Raw genomic sequence first — 18,245 nt, 5'->3', positions numbered from 1 at the left:
TTAGTTCTTAGGTAGCAGGTAGTACAGTTCCATTAATGACTTTAGCAAAAGGTTAAATATTTCTCTCCTCTGATTGTAGTTGGTTGAAGGTGGACTCTCTGCCTGCACTAAATCTTGTCACTCAGCCCCTTCTCACGAGGGGCTTTTCTGCAGGAAACTGCCCTGTCTGCTGAGTTATGGGTTTCCTGCAGTGTGATACTTTTCACGAGGGCATAGGATTAGGCTTTCCGCTCTCAATGCTTTGCCTGCTAGCAGCATCCCAAAGCTGTTGCTATTGTTTTGTGGGCTTTTCTCTTTCTGTGACCTCATTTCTTTTATTCATTCAGCAAACTGTACTTAGCTTTTACTTGCTGTCAAGGATTTTATAATCTAATAAAAGAAAAAAATAGTAGAGAAAAATACATTGTTAATATGCAATGCAGGATAAAGGCTACAAAAGTATCTAGAGAAAATGTTGGCAAAACAGAGAGTATAACTTTTAGCTGGGGATATGGGCAGAATGGGGAGGATAGGTGGAAGTCAAGGAGGGTGTCATGGAGGTGGTGACATCAGGTTTCTTACCATTGAATTCAACCTTGAAAGATTTCTACAAGTAAGGAAGGGGACATGAACAAAGGCAGGGAAATTAAAGATCTATTTGCAAGACACCAAGGACTCCAGTTTTAGCAGGGGAATGGAGAGTAATCAAGGGAACTATGGCTGGGAAAAAATATTGGGCCAGATGTATAGAGCTTGGAATGCCAGGCTGAATAGTTGGTGTTTATCCAGGGCTACTGGGGGAAACTAAAGGCTTTTAACAAAGTGAGAATTAAGTTTGTGCTCTCTGAAGAATATAATGAGTGCTGTGTAGCTTAACTTGGACAGGGGAGAGGCTGGGAGCAAAGAGACTAGTTTATTAAAAGGTACCAAGTCCCTGGCCTATGACTTAGAAGGTTATTTGTTGCTTCCGTATCTGTCCTCTGTGGCATCCCTGCCAGGCTGAGAGCCCTTGTGGAGCCGTGGCTTCTGTGTGTGACACTGTGGACGTGACTGCCCCAAGCAAGCAGTCTTGCCAGGACTGTTTTCTCAAAGAGGACAGACTATGCCCAAAGTCAGGGTGACCACATCTTAGAGTCCTTCCCCTGGCTGCCTCTCTGGTTTTTCGCTGAGGCACTGATATACCAAGCAGACAGGCACCACTCAGGGTTGCCAGATTAAGCAAATAAAAATACAGGATGTTAGACTGGAATTTCAGATAATGGATACATTTTTAGTATAACTATGCCCTGTGAAATAATTTGGTTTATCTGAAATACGATTTAGGTGGGTGTCCTGTGTTTAATCTGACACTCCTAACCACCTTCACTCTTCTCTGCTCCTGGCCCTAGACTCTGCTTCCTCCTTTCCCATTTTCCATCTGTCACCTCCTGAGTTGGTCTCCTAGTGAGTCCAGAGTCAGACTATGTGCTGTCCAGGAGGGATCAGCCTAGTCATTTGGAGGATGGGTGTCCCAACTCAGGGCCAGGTTTTGGGACAGGTGTGCAGCATGAGGTGCCGCTTTCTGTCCAACCAGGTAGGAAGAAAGATCTTGTGTTCCAATGCCAAAAGGGACAGGAGAACATCAGGCCCTCGGGAGACTTCCAGGTTTCTGCCTGGTGTCTCACAATGTCCCTGGGGCCCAGAGATGATGTCCCTGCAATTTGGCTCCTCCCACACCTCACCTTATCCTCCTTTCCCCTTTCCAGTTCCTGTCCCATCTACTCACATCCCACAAATGTGCCTGGAGCTCTTGGACCCAGACATCCTCTTTCTGAGCTCACACTTAGCCCTTTGCCTAAAACGCCCTGCCCACATTCTTCATCCACCAACACCTCCCCATTTCCCTTTCTCTGTCCCAGCCTGGGCCCCGTGCTCTGGGTTCCCAAAGAACCCTCAGCAAACCTCCCTCCTAACCTTTTCCACACTTGATTGATTCTGCCTGTTACTTGTATGTCTCTCCCATAAAAGTATGGGCTGACAAGGACCTGGTTCTTCATTGGTGTCCCCAGTGCCTACCAGCATGCCTGTACCAACTGGATGCTCATTAGATATGTGCCAAATGAACAGCAGACTCTATTCCGAATTTTTACTGCCCCTTAAATCCTCGTGTTCCTCAGGGAGTACCCAGTTCCAGCTTCCCCTGGCCCAATACATACACCTGGACATTTCACACTTTAAGGCTGAGTGGATTTTTCAGCACATTTCATTAAAGCATTAAAGAAAACCTATCTGGAAAATCTCAGCCCTCAACTTACCTGTCCCTACACCTTCCGTATGCCCAGACAAGTAAGGCCCCGGGTGTCCTGGCCTGAGCCAAAGACCTGGGCTGGACCCTCTCACCTTTATCTGGTGCCTTCTAGCTTCAGGCGCTACTCCAGGCCTGGACAGTTGCTTCAGGTCAGGTTGTTCCTCACTCCATGCCCTCTTCTGCACACAGTCTTCTGTGCCTTCTGGAACCATCCTCTTCGCTGGCATCACGTGCCCCTTATCAGGTCATTTATTGCCTGCATTGTTAGGGCTTGAGGGAACGAATAAAGAAAACTGCGCTGTCTGCCCCCAGTGCCCCCCCCCCCCCCCCAGGTAGAGGCCCCCAAGCCTAAGAAACCCTTCACCTGGATACATAGAGTGAGCAAAGCACAGATGGATGGCATGTTCTGTAAGGGGGTAAGTGGGTCTGGGGCCCTCCACTGGGTAGTGCCTGGGAGGGTGATGTGTTGGGATGTCTTGGCCATTACATGAAAAGCAGAGGAGAGGGACAAAGGTTGGGAGGAGGCCCAAAGGACAGTGCCCCCGGATCCCCAGGTTAGGACGTAAACAGCCCCATCTGCTGCAGGTGCTCAGGTATGAGAGTACTGGGGGCAGGCAAGGCTGAGAGGGGGAGTCTCTTCAGATGCTGCTGTAAAAAGGAGCTCTTTCACAGACACCTGTGTAGCACTAGGAAGTGTCTCTGAGAGAAGGTAGGCAGACAGGACAGTAATTTTCTGACTCAGTAGCTTAGAGGGAACACTCCGTGACTTGGGCTTTCAGCTCCAAAGCATCAGCCCCCCCAGCCCTCAGCCTGGAGCCCCAGCCCCACTCCTGGGACAGGTGAGACCTCCAGGGATCGGCAGGCAGACCTGGGCACAGAGGACCCTGCAGGAAGTTTGGGAGAGGCCCCCCCGTGTTCTTGTTTCCAGCCCTTTGCCTGCGATCGGTGGTTTGGTCTTAGAAGCCTCAGAGAACTAAGCCACTGATTAAGCCCTCCGCTGGCAACCCGGCAGACAGCTGACTGCTGAGGGCCCTTGTGGCCTATGATTCCTGCTCTTCAGGCTGCCTTGGGACCTGGGTACTGGGAAGGATCTGGACACTAAGGTCCACCCTTAGCTCTGGGCCTTTTTTTGGTGTCCTAATGGAACTAGCACCCCAGAGTAGGGCCCTCGGAGAACTTGGTGGCTAACTTGTTGCTGGGAAGCAGGGGTCTTAAGTCTCTGCTCCTGGCCCACCCTACGTGGGGGCTCTCCCTGCAGGTACCTGAAGGAATTCCGCACGGAGCAGTGCCCACTCTTTGTGCAACACAAATGCACTCAGCACCGGCCCTACACCTGCTTCCACTGGCACTTCGTGAACCAGCGACGTCGCCGGTCCATCCGCCGTCGGGACGGCACCTTCAACTACAGCCCCGACGTCTACTGCACCAAGTACGACGAGGCTACAGGCCTCTGCCCGGAGGGCGACGAGTGAGTGTCCCCCGCCTCTTTCCCCCTCAACCCTCCCCCCCCCCCCCCCCCCCGCCGCCTGCCCTCAGAGGAGCCTCATGTCTCCTGGGTCAGGTGCCCTCAGAAAAGGCCAGGCAGAGTCTGAGAAGCCAGCCATTAGGCTGCTTCTGGGGAGACTGCTGCATCGTGGCACACCTTCCTGTGGCCTGGACCTGGGCTCAGACCTTGCCATCCCCTGGGGGAGGCCCCTTCTTTACCCACTTTTCAGAAACCCTACACAGGCTTCTCTTCTGCTAAGCAGAAGTATAGAAAGGGCAAACCTGAGGACCTCACAGAGGGGACGCTTGTTGACCCTGCTTGTTTGAACCTTGCAGAGGCGGTAACGGGAAGCACTGTCGGGGGTCTATGGGTACAGACCACTGAACTGCCCCTGCACTTCTTCTCCCAGAGGTCCAGGTCTTGTTCCCCCTCCTCCGGCCCCGGCCTAATATAGCACTGGGGCAGGAGAGGGTGTGCCCATGCTGTGAGCAGACTGTTTCTCTGTGGACCTCTGCGGATCCAGCCAGCACTTGCTGTCCCAGGAGTGTCCCCCCTCTGGAACTTCATTCAAGTCAGCCCAGGGCCCTGACCATACTCAGTCTTTGAGAGGACTTGTGGGAGGACTTGCTGAGCAGGCTGAAGTGGGAATTCTGGGCCCTGAGGGCTACAGCATCCAACAGATGGTGGGACGGTGGTTCTGTTACGTCAGCAGAGCTCACTGCTGCTGGCCTCCTCAACCTGCTATCCATGCACCACCTGGGTGGTGGGGAAGGGCGGGGACTGATCTCCCAGGCTGTAGGGGCAAAGGTGAGTGAGCCCCCTCCCCCCAACGTTTCAGGTGCCCATTCCTGCACAGGACCACAGGGGACACTGAGCGCAGGTACCACTTGCGTTACTACAAAACTGGAATCTGTATCCACGAGACAGACTCAAAAGGCAACTGCACCAAAAACGGCCTGCACTGCGCTTTCGCCCACGGGCCCCATGACCTCCGCTCCCCTGTCTACGACATCAGGTGGGCTGATAGCTGTGGGCTGGGGTGGGGGCCTGGCTGGAGGCCTGGCCGCTGACCCGATGAGTCCCACAGATGGAGGGCAGGGCTGGCACTCTGCTCTTCCCCTCATGCCTCCTCCCTGCTCGCCTTTCCTCCCAGAGAGCTCCAGGCCATGGAGGCCTTGCAGAACGGCCAGACCACAGTAGAGGGCAGCATAGAGGGCCAGACGGCTGGGGCTGCAAGCCACGCCATGATAGAAAAAATCCTCAGTGAGGAGCCTCGGTGGCAAGGTAAAGGTGGTCCCACAAGTGGCCATGCCTCCTCCTGTCCTCTCTTTTCTCCTGCCCATAGTTGCCCTAAGGATTTGGCCCACTACCGCCCTTTTATCCCACCTTATATCCAGCCACAGTCCAGTCACTTGGGGGCACTTCTGGGGAGTTTCCCTAGATATACCTTGCCTTCCTCTCATCACTTCAGTGCTCCCCAAATTCTTCAGGGGACTTTCCCATGTGTGTACTTAAGAATATTTACATATACATACACACGTGTTCTTGACCCTCCTGAGAGTGCCCTTTTTTACCCTGTGTGCTGTATCTCCAGTAAGGGATGGTTCTTACCTCTCTCCTGGGTCTCAGTCTTGGTGTTGGCACATGAGGAGGTGGCCTGAGCTCCTGGACCCCTTCCCATGTGGCTTCTCCTTCCCCTTCTCCTGCTACATCTGCCTGACCCCTGCCTCTGGCTCCCTGTGTAGAAACTGCCTATGTGCTGGGGAACTATAAGACGGAGCCGTGCAAGAAGCCCCCACGGTTGTGCCGCCAGGGTTATGCCTGTCCCTACTACCACAACAGCAAGGACCGTCGGCGGAGCCCCCGGAAACACAAATACAGGTCCTTTGGCCCAAGCAGGCCAGCCACGGGAGGGAGGGGTGGCAGGGAAGGGATCATGGCGGGAGCTGCTTCCACTGTGTTCACAGCGAGGCAGGGAGACCAGCCCTAGGGATTACAGAATCGCAGGACCCAAGTACAAAGGGAGGGAATAGTGAGGACAGCTGAATGACGGCGAGTCCACTGGGATCCTCTTTTGCCACAAAATGAGGTACTTGGGTCAGATGATCTCTAAGGCCCCTCCAGTTCTGATTCTGAGGGGTGATTGCTGGGGATAAGCCATGGTCTGGAGAGTATGGTTCTGGCTATAGCCTGGCTCTCCTGGGGCTGCAGAATACCTGACACGAGGACCCAGCAGAAGGGGACCAAACAGTGTTCTTGCTGATACGGCCATACTGCTCCAGAGAAGCAGAGCCTGGCTTCTGGCCCCACTAAGGTTCTCAGTCTGGAGTTCCTCTTTTCTCTTTGTGAGCCTGGCCCTGTGAAGCAGGGAGACCAGAGAGGAGCCTTTAACAGGCATCTAGTTGGCATTCCCCAGATCCCAGTGTCTCCCTCTCTGGCATCCCTCTGACCCCACCATCTCCTTGGACCAGGTCATCTCCATGTCCGAACGTGAAACACGGGGATGAGTGGGGAGACCCCGGCAAGTGTGAGAATGGAGATGCCTGCCAGTACTGCCACACCCGCACGGAGCAGCAGTTCCACCCGGAGGTGTGCCTTGGAGCAGGGGCTGGGCCCTTTGAGAACTGTGGGTGGCTTAACATACCCTCTTTGGGAAGCCAGGAAAAAGGAAAAGAAGGTCTGGGCAGATGTGGGCAGATATCACGCTGACACCATCCAGGCCTCCCTAGGCAGTGCTTGAGGAGCCCTGAATCCTAATTGGGTAACTTGCCTTGTTCTGAGCCCACGATCACCAAGCAGCCCCCTTGCTCCCAATTTTGTTTCTTCCCCTCACCCCGGGCCTCCTGTCAGGGAGCGTCAGGGACTGGGCATAGTTACCTGGCCATTCTGGACTTGGCACCACTCATGGTGCTTAGACTCCAATGACCTCAAGATTTAAAAAACATAAGAAAGCCCCTTCCAGCTGATGTGTTTCAGATCAGAGTCTCTGGTACCGGCAACCCAGCCCACTGGCCCCATGGTGTAGCCTTGAGCCATGTCAGTGCGCCAGGATCTGGAATAGGGTACATATAGGCACATGCTGTCCCTGCCCATGGGTTCATGGAGGCGTAGACATATGGGCAGAGGCCACCTTGTACGGGTTGCAGACAGCAAGGTGGAAAGGTAGATGTAGATCCCGACCCAGGGTACACGTAGGTAGAGGGTTGCTGCCTCTGATCTTGGCTCCCTTAATGTCCCAAGAGACATCCGGAGGTCACAGCCCTGGCCAAGACCCTGAGTGGGGAAGCAGCATAGAGAAGATCCCTTTGTGAGGGCCTAAGCAGGGCTGGTTGAACCTGTGACCCCAGAAGGGGGGGCTGTCCTTAGCCTGAGGGTGGTTGTATCTGCTCCAGGAGTTTGAGTAAGAAGTCAGTAGGGAGAGAGTTAGGGAAGTGGCGTGGAATGGGGAGGAGAAAAGAGATTACTAAGCTAACCCTCCCATGTTGAAGGCACCCATGCCTGCCTGTCCCTCTCTGCCTAAGCCTGATGTGCCTCTGCTCTGCCCTCCAGATCTATAAATCCACCAAGTGCAACGACATGCAGCAGTCGGGCAGCTGTCCCCGAGGACCTTTCTGCGCCTTTGCCCACGTAGAACGTATGCTGTTCCCGTTCCCCTCTCCACCCTCTCCTCCCCTCACGCTCTGCTCAGGCTCAGTCAGAGGAGTGGCCTCTCATCTGCCAGCCAGCAACAGGCTCTGTCCTTGCTGGAGGTTCCAGTCCCCCCTGCACACACACCCCGGAACTGGCCTTAAAGCCCTGGAGCTTCCAAGGTCGTGAGACAGAGCAGGACCAGGTCCCTGGTCGGGCACTCACAATCACAGGCAGAATGAAGCACCCTTCCAGAGCCAACTAGGCAGATCTCAGCAGCCACCCCATGCCCCGTCCATGGCAGACATCCCTAATTGAACATGGCACTCTGTCCTGCTGAGAGTAGGGCTGTCTGATCAAAATGTAATGCAGCCCTTCTTGTGTCATTTTAGATCTTCTAGTAACCGTGTTTAAAAAAAAAAAAAGAAATAGGTTAAATTAATGTTAACATCCCTTTACTTAACCCAGTGTAAAATATCATTTCAAAAATAATTACTGTAAAAAATCAAGATATTTTACTTTTTTTTTTTGGGGGGGTCCAAACTAAGTCTTTGAAATCTGTTGTGTAATTGAATAACTGCAGCACATTTCAGTTCAGCCCTCACTCACAACACAACTCACTGTTGTGAGTGCTTGCTAGCCACATGTGGCTCATAGCTACTGGATAGCGAGGCACTCAGTTCTCGCACGGCAGTCTAGACCGCCAATACCCATCTTAGAGCTGGAGCTCAAGTTGGAACCCTTGTCAACCACAAACCGCTGCTCTGGTTGTCCTTAACGTCTTCTCAGGCTCAGGCCTTATCTCTGGGATTAGGGTCAAAAATAAGCTGAGGGCCCTAGGAAGGGGAATATTCTTGGCACAGAGATTGTCGCCAGCCATGGGCAACTGGGACCACCTATTGAGGCAACACAGGGAAATAATTAATGGCTCAGGCTTTGGAGTAGTACAGATCAGGGTACAAATCCCAACTCAGCTCTGTCACCTAGGGAGATTACTTCTATGAGCCTCAGTTTCCTTATCTGTGAAATGGAGACTCTGATGTTATTTGTAACTTCTAGTCATTGTGAAGATTCACGGTGAATACAAAGTGCTTGGCACAAAGTAAGCACACAGTACACAGTATTAATAGAAATAAGGGAGGAGCTTTCCCTTTATATACAGAGGGTGCATGGTCTCCTTTGAAAAAGATCCCAATGTGTGTTTGGAGGGACAGAGCTGGCAAGGAGCCTGCTGACAGCCTGACTCTGTCTCTTGCAGAGCCACCCCTCAGTGACGACCTACAACCTTCCTCAACCGTGTCCAGCCCCACTCAGCCGGGTCCTGTCTTGTACATGCCATCTGCTGCCGGAGACTCCGTGCCCGTGAGCCCCTCCAGCCCGCATGCCCCTGACCTCAGCGCCGTACGTGCCTATCCAGGGAGTGGGTGGGCACCATGCCTAGCCAGGAGTCAACACCTGCCTCTAATGCTCCTAGTGCCCTCTCAGCCTGTGCTTGGAGGAGGGGGCCCTGGTATTTTGCCTCAGGCCAAGGAGTTCTGCCCTTTCTGCCCCAGGGTTTTTCTATCAAAGATCTAGTGGTGGGTGGGGTCCCCAGAGCCTGTGTTGGTCAGCCTGGGTAGAGCTGGTAGAAGGGACAAAAGCCTTCGGTCACAGTTCCCTCATAACTTCCTCACGGAGACTACCGTGCGTGGTAGTTGCTGCCCACTGGCAGTTGAAAATAGAATGGAGCCCCTTGCTGAAGAATCTCCCTCTGTGGAGGGGACAGAGGATGGGCCAGAGGATGGGCCATGGCCTAGCCCACATTTTGCCCACCAAGCCACTCCCTTTCTTCTCTGCAGCTCCTCTGTAGAAACAGCAACCTAGGCAGCCCATCTAACCTCTGTGGCTCCCCCCCGGGCTCCATCAGGAAGCCCCCGAACCTGGAAGGCATTGTCTTCCCTGGGGAGTCTGGCCTTGCCCCTGGCAGCTATAAGAAGGCTCCTGGCTTTGAGAGGGAAGACCAGGTGGGAGCCGAGTACCTGAAAAATTTCAAATGCCAGGTAAGGGACGCAAGGGGAAGTCCAGTGAGGTTAACCTTCTGCAGGGGGCAGGAGAAGCCCTGGAGAGCTGGCCTGGCCTGGCTGTGGGGATTATGACTGGGAGCTGGGAAGCCCCTGTCCTCAGCCTCTTTGACCCTGAGCAGAGTGAGGGAGCCCATCCCATTTTACAGATGGAAACAGGAAAGTTAGCGTGGCCAGGCACCTGACCCTCTCACAGACCCAGTTAATAGAGGAGCAGGGACTCCACCCTCGGTCTCCTGTCCCACCATCTGGTCTTTTCCCTGCCTTATGCTGCCTTGATAGAGTGGCAGGGCCTTGGGGGAACAGGCAAGAGTGTCCCTCACTGGACTTATCTGAGGCTTGGAGTCACCAGGGAGGAGGGGAACAGCTCCCCTGGTTCCTAGAGTAGGGAATGGAGTAGGGGTGGGGAGGGAGAGCAGGGTATGTGTGTGGAGGGGGACTGTGTGACAGGTGCCTGCAGCCTCAGTGGGCCATGGCAGGTGGATGCTTGGGAAGACTCCTGTACTCAGGGGCCCTTCCTAGCACCACATGAATCCCGTGCTCCCTGACTTTTCTTTCTTAGGCCAAGTTAAAACCCCACTCACTAGAGCCCAGGAGCCAAGAGCAGCCTCTGCTTCAGCCCAAACAGGTATACAGCTCTCAGCCCCCTTCCTCCCCTTCTGGAACCCCTGCTGTTGACAGGATAGGCCCAGAAGCCCAGGCTTTGGAGAAGGGGGCCGCTGCTTTCCCCATAACCCGAGGGCCGAACTAAGGTGGGGCCCCAGCCCTAAATCCAGAGAGGTAGGGGTCAGGCCCTGCAATCCCTTACCTCCTGGACTCACTCATGAGTTAGTCAAAAAAATATTTCTTGAGCGTCTATGCTGTGTCAGGCGCTGTACTCACTTCTCCCTTCCCCTACTGCAGGACTCCAGGGTGAGTGGGCCCTGCAGCCTGTAAGCCACAGCTGTCCCAACTCCAGCCTTGCAGCAAGGTGTTGAGTGGGTGGGGTCCCGTCTGAGCTTGGGGGCAACTGGATGAGCCCTGGTTTGCACCATTTCCCTCCAGCCCCTGGCCATGGCTTCCATGAGCGGGCATCCCATTGTCTCTCCTCCTCATTCTCTCGTTGCAGGACATGCTGGGCATCCTTCCCGTGGGCAGCCCCCTGACCTCAAGCATCTCTTCTAGTATCACCTCCAGCCTGGCAGCTACGCCCCCTAGCCCTGCTGGCACCAGCAGCGTCCCTGGCATGAATGCAAATGCTCTGCCCTTCTATCCCACCAGCGACACGGTAGAGTCAGTCATAGGTAATTAGGCCGTTTCTATTGCCAAGATCTGGACTGGGTCTGGAGTGAGTGAGATCCAAACCGGGGTGCTTGTCACTGTAGACATTTACCTTGGGAGAGTCAGAAGGTGGGCACTCTGAGCCCTTTGACCTAAAGGGAAAATGAGCCCAGGGTGTAGGGCCCTTATAGCCCTTATAGCAAATTACCTATTGCTCTGTTGTGGAAATTAGGAAGAGCCACCTCTTCCCTTGGACCAATGCAGCCTTATACTCTCACTAGGTACCCTTATGTAGCAGACAACCTACACAACTGCCCTTCTCTGTCAGCAGCCCTTTATGGGTGGCACTTTGTGGCGGGTCGTGTTTCAGGCACCAGGCTGGCAGAGATGCAGATAGGGTGTTCCTGCCCTCGAGGAGGGACATTGTTCCCAGCCTCCCAGTCTAGTTCAGCAGAGGGCAGTGGGTGCTTGTCAAGCACCTACTGTGCATTAGCCACTGAGGGCCCAAAGATCTGTTTCCTGCCCTTGAGAGCTCAAGGATGAGACATACAAGCTGTAACATCAGGAGAGGTATCAGAAGGCTTTGGAAGAGAGCCATCTGAGCCGGACGTGGCAAGGCACACAGCACAGGGTGTCCATGTTGGCAAAGGAGCAGCCCGACAGGCAGAGGCTTGAGAGCCTGGGTCTAGTGGGGCCGAGCATGAATAGGAGGCAGTAGAGGTGGGTCCTGGAGACGAGGCCTGGAACCTCAGGATTCTATGGCCCCTTGGGAGGCAAGGAGGTTTATGTACCAATCTCTGTGTCCCCAGAGTCTGCCCTGGATGACCTGGACCTGAATGAGTTTGGGGTGGCTGCCCTAGAGAAGACTTTCGATAACAGCACGGTGCCCCACCCAGGCAGCATCACAATTGGTACTGGGTAGTGGGTGGGCAGCGCATGAGGGAGGGCTCCTAGGGGTCCAGCCTGGCCCGGGCTGGGCAGGCGAGCCTTCCCCTGCTTACGTGGCTCTGTGTAGCTTGCCCCGCCTTCACTGGGCCCTCTGGGGCCTCTCTTCCAGGTGGCAGTTTGCTGCAGAGCTCTGCACCCGTGAATATCCCTGGCTCCTTGGGCAGTTCTGCTTCCTTCCACTCAGCATCCCCGTCCCCTCCTGTCAGCCTCTCCTCGCATTTCCTGCAGCAGCCCCAGGGCCACCTGAGCCAGTCCGAAAACACATTTTTGGGGACCTCAGCATCACATGGATCTTTGGGTAAGAGGGGGTGTGTCTCTCCAAGACCTGGGGCAGCAGGGTCTGGGCTTTTAGAAGTACTTTTGGCCACTTTGTCCATAGCCAGAGGCAGTGCAGAGTAGAGGTTGGAGCAGGGACTCAGAGCTTGGAGGTGGGTCAGGTCCCTGTCCCACGTTTCCCTTAGCTGGGTACACCTGGACAAGGTGGCTTAGCCTCTTTTAGTTTCCCGTGCTTTAAAGTTTGTAGAAATAATGGCATCCTCCTCCTCATAAGGAAGGTGCAAGGCTTAAATGAAATAATGTGAGGGAAAAAGATGAAGGGAGAAGTCTGCACAGGCTTGCCCCAGGCTCAGGGTGGCCTTCCTAGAAGCAGAGGCACCAGGCAGACCCGGCTGTGACCCCAAAGGCTGCTGAACATGAGAACCGGAATGGGATGGACTGGGGGGTTCTAGAGGGCACATCACATGACAGTGGCTAGAAGCAGGGCCTGGCGAGCTGCAGGCTCCACCGCGGGCAGGGTACCCTCTCGTGGGCAGGCTGGCGTGAGTGTTCACTGAGGTAATGGGTAAAACAGCACAGTGCCCAGCTCGCTGCCTCTCAAACAGCAGCTGCTGCTCTTAGCCCCCGCCCCGCCCCGCCCCAGCAGCTGTTCGAGAAGATCAAGAAATAACCTCTCCTGAGGGTGCTGGGCTTCCTGGTCACACTGAGCCTGAGCCTGTGAGCCAACCTTTGACATTCTGACCAGAGATCAGGGCAACACGTTGATCTCTAAGCATCTTTCCAGTTTTTTTTTTTTTTTTTTTTTTTTCAACGTTTTTTATTTATTTTTGGGACAGAGAGAGACAGAGCATGAACGGGGGAGGGGCAGAGAGAGAGGGAGACACAGAATCGGAAACAGGCTCCAGGCTCCGAGCCATCAGCCCAGAGCCTGACGCGGGGCTCGAACTCACGGACCGCGAGATCGTGACCTGGCTGAAGTCGGACGCTTAACCGACTGCGCCACCCAGGCGCCCCAACATCTTTCCAGTTTTGAAGGTGGCTGTTCCATTTTATGTTGGCTCTGTTAGCTTCAGATGCTTTGTGTCACATTTGTCTGGCTTGTTCATATTCTGGAAGCATCTTGACTGTACCCCTTCTTGCTGGCCACACACTCTTTCATTCCTTTCATTCCTCTCCGTGTAGTTATCAAGCAGGGTTTTATAGAGTGTGAGCTCAACAGTCCCTCCTGCCACAGAGCCGTGGTCCAGTCAGAGAGGCAGACCTTCACGGACAGTAGAGCCTACTCAGAAACTGTCACTCTTGTGTGGAGTTAGAGGCCTGGCTTTGTGATTCAGAATAATAGAGGGAACCTGACCTGGACGTGGTCAAGAGAGAAAGTGCCACCTGAGTGCGGAGGGAGGTGCATGGGAAGAGCTCGCTGCCAGGAGGACATTTTGTTGGTCGTGAGTTCCCACCTCTGGGGACAGGGCAGATAGGCTCATCGATAGTGCACATCTCAGGATCTCTACATAGGATGACATCTGTCATAGTTTGGGTGTATGTGTTGCTTGGAGGACAGAAAGAATCCTTTGGTTTCTGGAAAATCCTTGCTGGATTAGTGGGAAGGGAGTGAGAAAGAAGTTATTAGAATGAGAAGTGTGGACAGAATGAGGCCAGAGGTGGGTATGGGTCCCCCTCTAGAAGACGGGCTGCCCTGGTGGCCACAGAGCGAGGCACATGGTGTTAGCAAACATCTGTCAAAGGAGTAAACGAATACATGGCTGGGTGAGCGCGCAGCCCAGCTAACTGGAGAAAGTAAGCCTTTGGAGTTAGACGCCCTGACCCTATACCGTCTCCACCGTTTACCGTTTGTGTGATTCTTTTTTTTTTTTTTTAATTTTTTTTTTTTTTTTTAACGTTTATTTATATTTGAGACAGAGAGAGACAGAGCATGAACGGGGGAGGGGCAGAGAGAGAGGGAGACACAGAATCGGAAGCAGGCTCCAGGCTCTGAGCCATCAGCCCAGAGCCCGACGCGGGGCTCGAACTCACGGACCGCGAGATCGTGACCTGAGCTGAAGTCGGGCGCTCAACCGACTGAGCCACCCAGGCGCCCCCCGTTTGTGTGATTCTTAGCAACACCTTTTTTTTTCCTGTTTACTCATCATAAACCAAGGAGAATGAACCAGGGTTCCCTGAACTTTTCCTACTACAGTTCTGCCATCATCTGAGGCTCTGGCCCACATTTTTGCCCCCGAATTTCCTCCCTAGCCTCACAGCAGGTGTAAGGGGGTTCTCCCCTCTCTAGCCCAACAGTCAAGTCACAATCACAAATTGCCACTTTTACAGACTGCTGTCCCTCCAGTCCTTCCCAAGTCCCCTGAATCACTGTGAGGCAAGTGATGGGAACCTCATTTTACAGATGAGGTTGCTAAGCCTCAGAAGTTAAGTGCTAAGTGTTAAGTAGCAGGTAATGCTACGGTAGGTCTGATGCAGCTGTGGGGCCAACACATCCCTGTAAAATTCCCTGGCCTGATATTGCTGAAGCCTTGCACAGCTAGCCCCTGGAAGCCTCCAGGCAGGGGTGGATGGGGCCCAGGGTCTGGGTCTGAAGCCTGCCAGAACCCTGATGTTCCTCCATTTCCTGATGCAGGTCTGAATGGGATGAATAGCAGCATCTGGGAGCATTTTGCCTCTGGTAGCTTCTCCCCAGGCACTTCTCCTGCCTTCCTGTCAGGGCCAGGGGCTGCTGAGCTGGCCCGGCTGCGGCAAGAACTCGAAGAAGCCAACAGCACCATCAAGCAGTGGGAGGAGTCCTGGAAGCAGGCTAAGCAGGTACTGGGCCCCCACACCCACTTGCCTTCCCAGGGCCTGATGGCATGCAGCCTTCGCCCATCTTACGCAGAGGAGGCGCAGGGGTGGGAGGCCCAGGGTCCTGGAGGACAGAGCAGAAATTTTGTTTTGTTCACTTTCTTTCCCTGTGGAAACACTTGCCTTGCCAGTCAGGACCCTGGGCTGGCTGGTGTCCCAGGCCCGGAATTCCCAGTGTGAGTTGCTTATTTGGTTTGATCCCACAGCACTGCTTGACTCTCCCCAGAAACCCTGACTTTCCAGGGTGTTCTAGGCTCTGAGATGGTCCCTCTGTCCAGCTACAGCCTGGTTGCTCCTGCAGGTGCTGGCCAACATGCCCAGCTCTGCCTAGCGCTCCTCTGCCGTGCTGGCTTCAGCCCCCTTCCTGACACACACAGGGTCTCTTGCAGATCTTGAAACCTCCCTTGTCTGCAGGCAGTGTCAGCCCCCTGCCTGTGCCCTCCCCAGACAGTTGACCCAGCTCTCCAGTAGGCCCTGCAGCCACAGTGGTCCCTGCAGGCTCCCAGAGGTGTACTTGCAAGGGGGGAGGGTTGCAGGGCCAGGGGGCCATCAAGATGAGGTGCTGTGTGTTGGGCCCACAGGCTTGTGATGCCTGGAAGAAGGAGGCAGAGGAGGCCGGTGAGCGGGCCAGCGCAGCAGGTGCTGAGTGCGAGCTGGCCCGGGAGCAGCGGGATGCACTGGAGGAGCAGGTTAAGAAGCTACAGGAAGAGCTGGAGCGGCTGCACTCAGGCCCCGACCCACAGGCCCTGCCCACCTTCTCCGACCTGGAGGCCCTCTCACTCTCCACCCTCTACTCCCTCCAGAAGCAGCTGCGGGCCCACCTGGAACAAGTGGACAAGGTCAGCCCAGGAGGTTAGGGGAGCGCTGGGTGGGGGTGTACAGCAGCCTCAGCAGTGCTTGGACTCGGATGGGTCCACGCTGCTCCAGGGACAGCCACCCTTCTGGGAGCCTCTGCCCAGCTGCTGGGCTGACACAAAATGCTGCCCTCTTGGAGGAGAGGTAGGAGAAAATGTCACTTGCTGGGAGGCGAGAAGGCTGGAGATAGGGAGGCGTCAGTGCCCACACTCCCCTCCCCCCCCTGCCCCCGCCCCCACAGTTCTGAGGGTGGGGCTGACCCAAGCTGCATTACTAGGCCTGGGCCTTCGGTTACATTGAGACGCTTCTCCTGTGAGCTCTGCACATACCAGAAGACATTCCAGAACAGTTAGGTCCCCAGGACTACTTTGTCTGCATTCCTAGGTGCCCCGCTGGATCCCCAGGGAGCATGGCACAGCAGAGAGTGCATTCTTTTTTTCACCAGGCATTTGCAGCCAGGCCCCATTGTTCTCGTTTGAGGACCGAGGGTCCCTGTGAGATCGAGACAAGAGGCAGAGGCTTCGTGGGAGAAAGAGCCCGTCAGGGTGGGGGCTGCAGAGCAGCACTGGCCCTGCCCTCTCCCTCCGCACCCCTGGAAGCAGACATTGGGAGCCCTGAGGGCATCAGGCTGGACTCTGACTCTGCCCTCTCACTTGGCAGCCATGCTGCTGAGCTCTGTGCCTCTAGTTCCTCATCAAGGGGACCAAAGAAAATGTTGAGAAAGCTCCTTGTCCAACTCAGGGCCAGGCTGGTGACCATGATGTCACTTTCTCCCGCAGGCCGTGTTCCACATGCAGTCGGTGAAATGCCTTAAGTGTCAGGAACAGAACCGAGCGGTGCTGCCGTGCCAACACGCCGTGCTGTGTGAGCTCTGTGCCGAGGGCAGCGAGTGCCCGGTCTGCCAGCCTGGCCGGGCCCACGCCCTCCAGTCGTGACCCTGCAGGCCTGGCCCTGGCCTGGCTCAGATCTTCTTACCTAGGACTTTTTAAAGTATATATATATATGTATGTATGTATGTATGTATGTATATGTATATGATTCTGTATATGTATACATTTCTGTATGTGTGTAGGTATGCGTGGGCGGCAGTGTGTGAACAGTGTCTGTGTGTATATCTGTACATAGATATAGACACACACTTTAAAACAGACTTACCAAGCACTTTTTAAAAGAAAAACTATTTTGCAGCCCTCCCCTTGCCCACTCCCTCCTTTTCCACTGCAGAGACAAAGTCCCCTCTTTGCCCACTGGGCTTCAGCAGGGGATATGTTTCTGTCTCTTTTTAAATGTAGGGAAACTAACTAGTTTTAACTTCTTCCTGGGGCCTGAGCGGGAAGCTGGAAGGGGCTGAGGGGAGGGACCAAGCCTTCAGGGCAGGCTCTGTTCACTGCACCTCCCCAGGCCAGGGAGAGAGCCAGGGATGTGGACATCCCCAGGGCATACCTGGTTCCCAGCTGTGAGGCTTGAGGGGGATGTGCTGGGGTCGAAGTCAGCCTAGCTCCTAGGTTTACCAAATGTGTATTTAGTCTGGGGCTGGCAGGCCAAAGCTGCAGGGGCCAGCCCCATTCCCACCCCTGGGCCCTTGAAGCTCCTTGAGGGGCAAGGCCCAGGAGTTCTACCCCTCAGGTTCCTGAGGCCAGGGATCCACCTCAGTCCTCTCCCTCTGGGCCCCCAAAAGCAGCCTCCCTGGCCCTAGGGCCACCTACCAGACTGGCACTGCCCTCTTCATAACCCCCCAGCTGCTGTCAGCTTCCCCCCCCCCCACCCACCCACCCCGCCCCCGTTTCCTCCCTTCCCTCTGGCAGCTAGCAGGGCAATTGGTGGGGAGAAGCTACGGACTGAGGACCAAGGTAGGGCTCAGGCCCTGCCCTCCTCACCGGGAGGGGCTCCGTATGCATTCCTTGGTGCTCTCTGAGTGCAGCTGACGTCCTGCCCATTTGGAGCAGACGCCTGTGTACATGTGTGTGCGTGCCTGTCCGATGTATATTGTGTCTTAGCTTCCATTTTAAAAATTGTTCTGTACAGAAAGATGCAGTGGGTGCGGGAGGGCAGAGCGGGTGGAGGGAAGCCACCCTGCTCCCAGCTCTGGGGGTCTGGGGTGGGAGCAAGAGGGCTGTGAAGGGTCTGGCCTGGACCAGGCTCTCCTTGGGCTCAGCACGAAAGGGCTTTCAATGAATTAAGTGAAAACTTTTTTTTTTTTACGAAAATGCAAAAATCAACAAAGCTCCAAACCTATTGGAAATAAAATATGAACTTAACAGTGGTAGCTTGTTTACATGAGGGTGAAGGAGATCCAGCCCCACCTGGGTTATAGAAAGAGCTTATGCCCCATCAGCTGGGACCCATTCACTTACTGTTTTGCAAAAGACAACAGGGCCCCTCGTAGTTTCTCAGAGGAGGAGAACGGTCTTCTCTCAAAAGCACTAAAAGGAAGGTTGAGGGTCCCAGCCTTTGAGCCACCTCTTTCCTCCCCCTGCTCTTAGCTGGCCTAGTAGGTAGCTGTGAAGAAACACAGCTACTGGGCTGTCTGTATGGATCTCAGGTTCAGAGCTGAAAGGAGCCTTGGATGATCTCGACTGACCCCCTTCACCACCCTCCCCCATCATACTTGTGTGGG

The 18,245-nt window shown here is 54.6% G+C and overlaps 1 protein-coding gene across 6 annotated transcripts in view; it reads left to right on the top strand.

Annotated features, from left to right (window-relative positions):
- The window catches only part of UNK (unk zinc finger), a 33,829-nt gene extending 15,943 nt beyond the window's left edge, over positions 1–17,886 (top strand). For 4 of the 6 annotated variants that reach the window (XM_058704652.1, XM_058704647.1, XM_058704648.1 and 1 more), the window contains 15 exons: positions 3,525–3,734; positions 4,591–4,767; positions 4,906–5,036; positions 5,498–5,633; positions 6,224–6,341; positions 7,302–7,386; positions 8,638–8,780; positions 9,218–9,418; positions 10,002–10,067; positions 10,548–10,722; positions 11,509–11,610; positions 11,757–11,945; positions 14,556–14,737; positions 15,355–15,612; positions 16,408–17,886. In XM_058704652.1, coding sequence (XP_058560635.1) covers positions 3,525–3,734; positions 4,591–4,767; positions 4,906–5,036; positions 5,498–5,633; positions 6,224–6,341; positions 7,302–7,386; positions 8,638–8,780; positions 9,218–9,418; positions 10,002–10,067; positions 10,548–10,722; positions 11,509–11,610; positions 11,757–11,945; positions 14,556–14,737; positions 15,355–15,612; positions 16,408–16,563 — 2,329 coding nt within the window. In that variant the 3' untranslated portion in view covers positions 16,564–17,886. Of the gene's footprint in view, positions 1–2,647; positions 2,683–3,524; positions 3,735–4,590; positions 4,768–4,905; positions 5,037–5,497; positions 5,634–6,223; positions 6,342–7,301; positions 7,387–8,637; positions 8,781–9,217; positions 9,419–10,001; positions 10,068–10,547; positions 10,723–11,508; positions 11,611–11,756; positions 11,946–14,555; positions 14,738–15,354; positions 15,613–16,407 lie in introns of those variants that run through there. The other 2 variants (XM_058704649.1, XM_058704651.1) reach the window with 2 other exon arrangements.
- Positions 17,887–18,245: the final 359 nt, after the last annotated feature.

Source organism: Neofelis nebulosa, chromosome 16, assembly GCF_028018385.1.
Source record: "Neofelis nebulosa isolate mNeoNeb1 chromosome 16, mNeoNeb1.pri, whole genome shotgun sequence".
Classification (NCBI taxonomy): Eukaryota; Metazoa; Chordata; class Mammalia; order Carnivora; family Felidae; genus Neofelis; species Neofelis nebulosa.
This window is presented reverse-complemented; position numbering and strand designations above follow the sequence as displayed.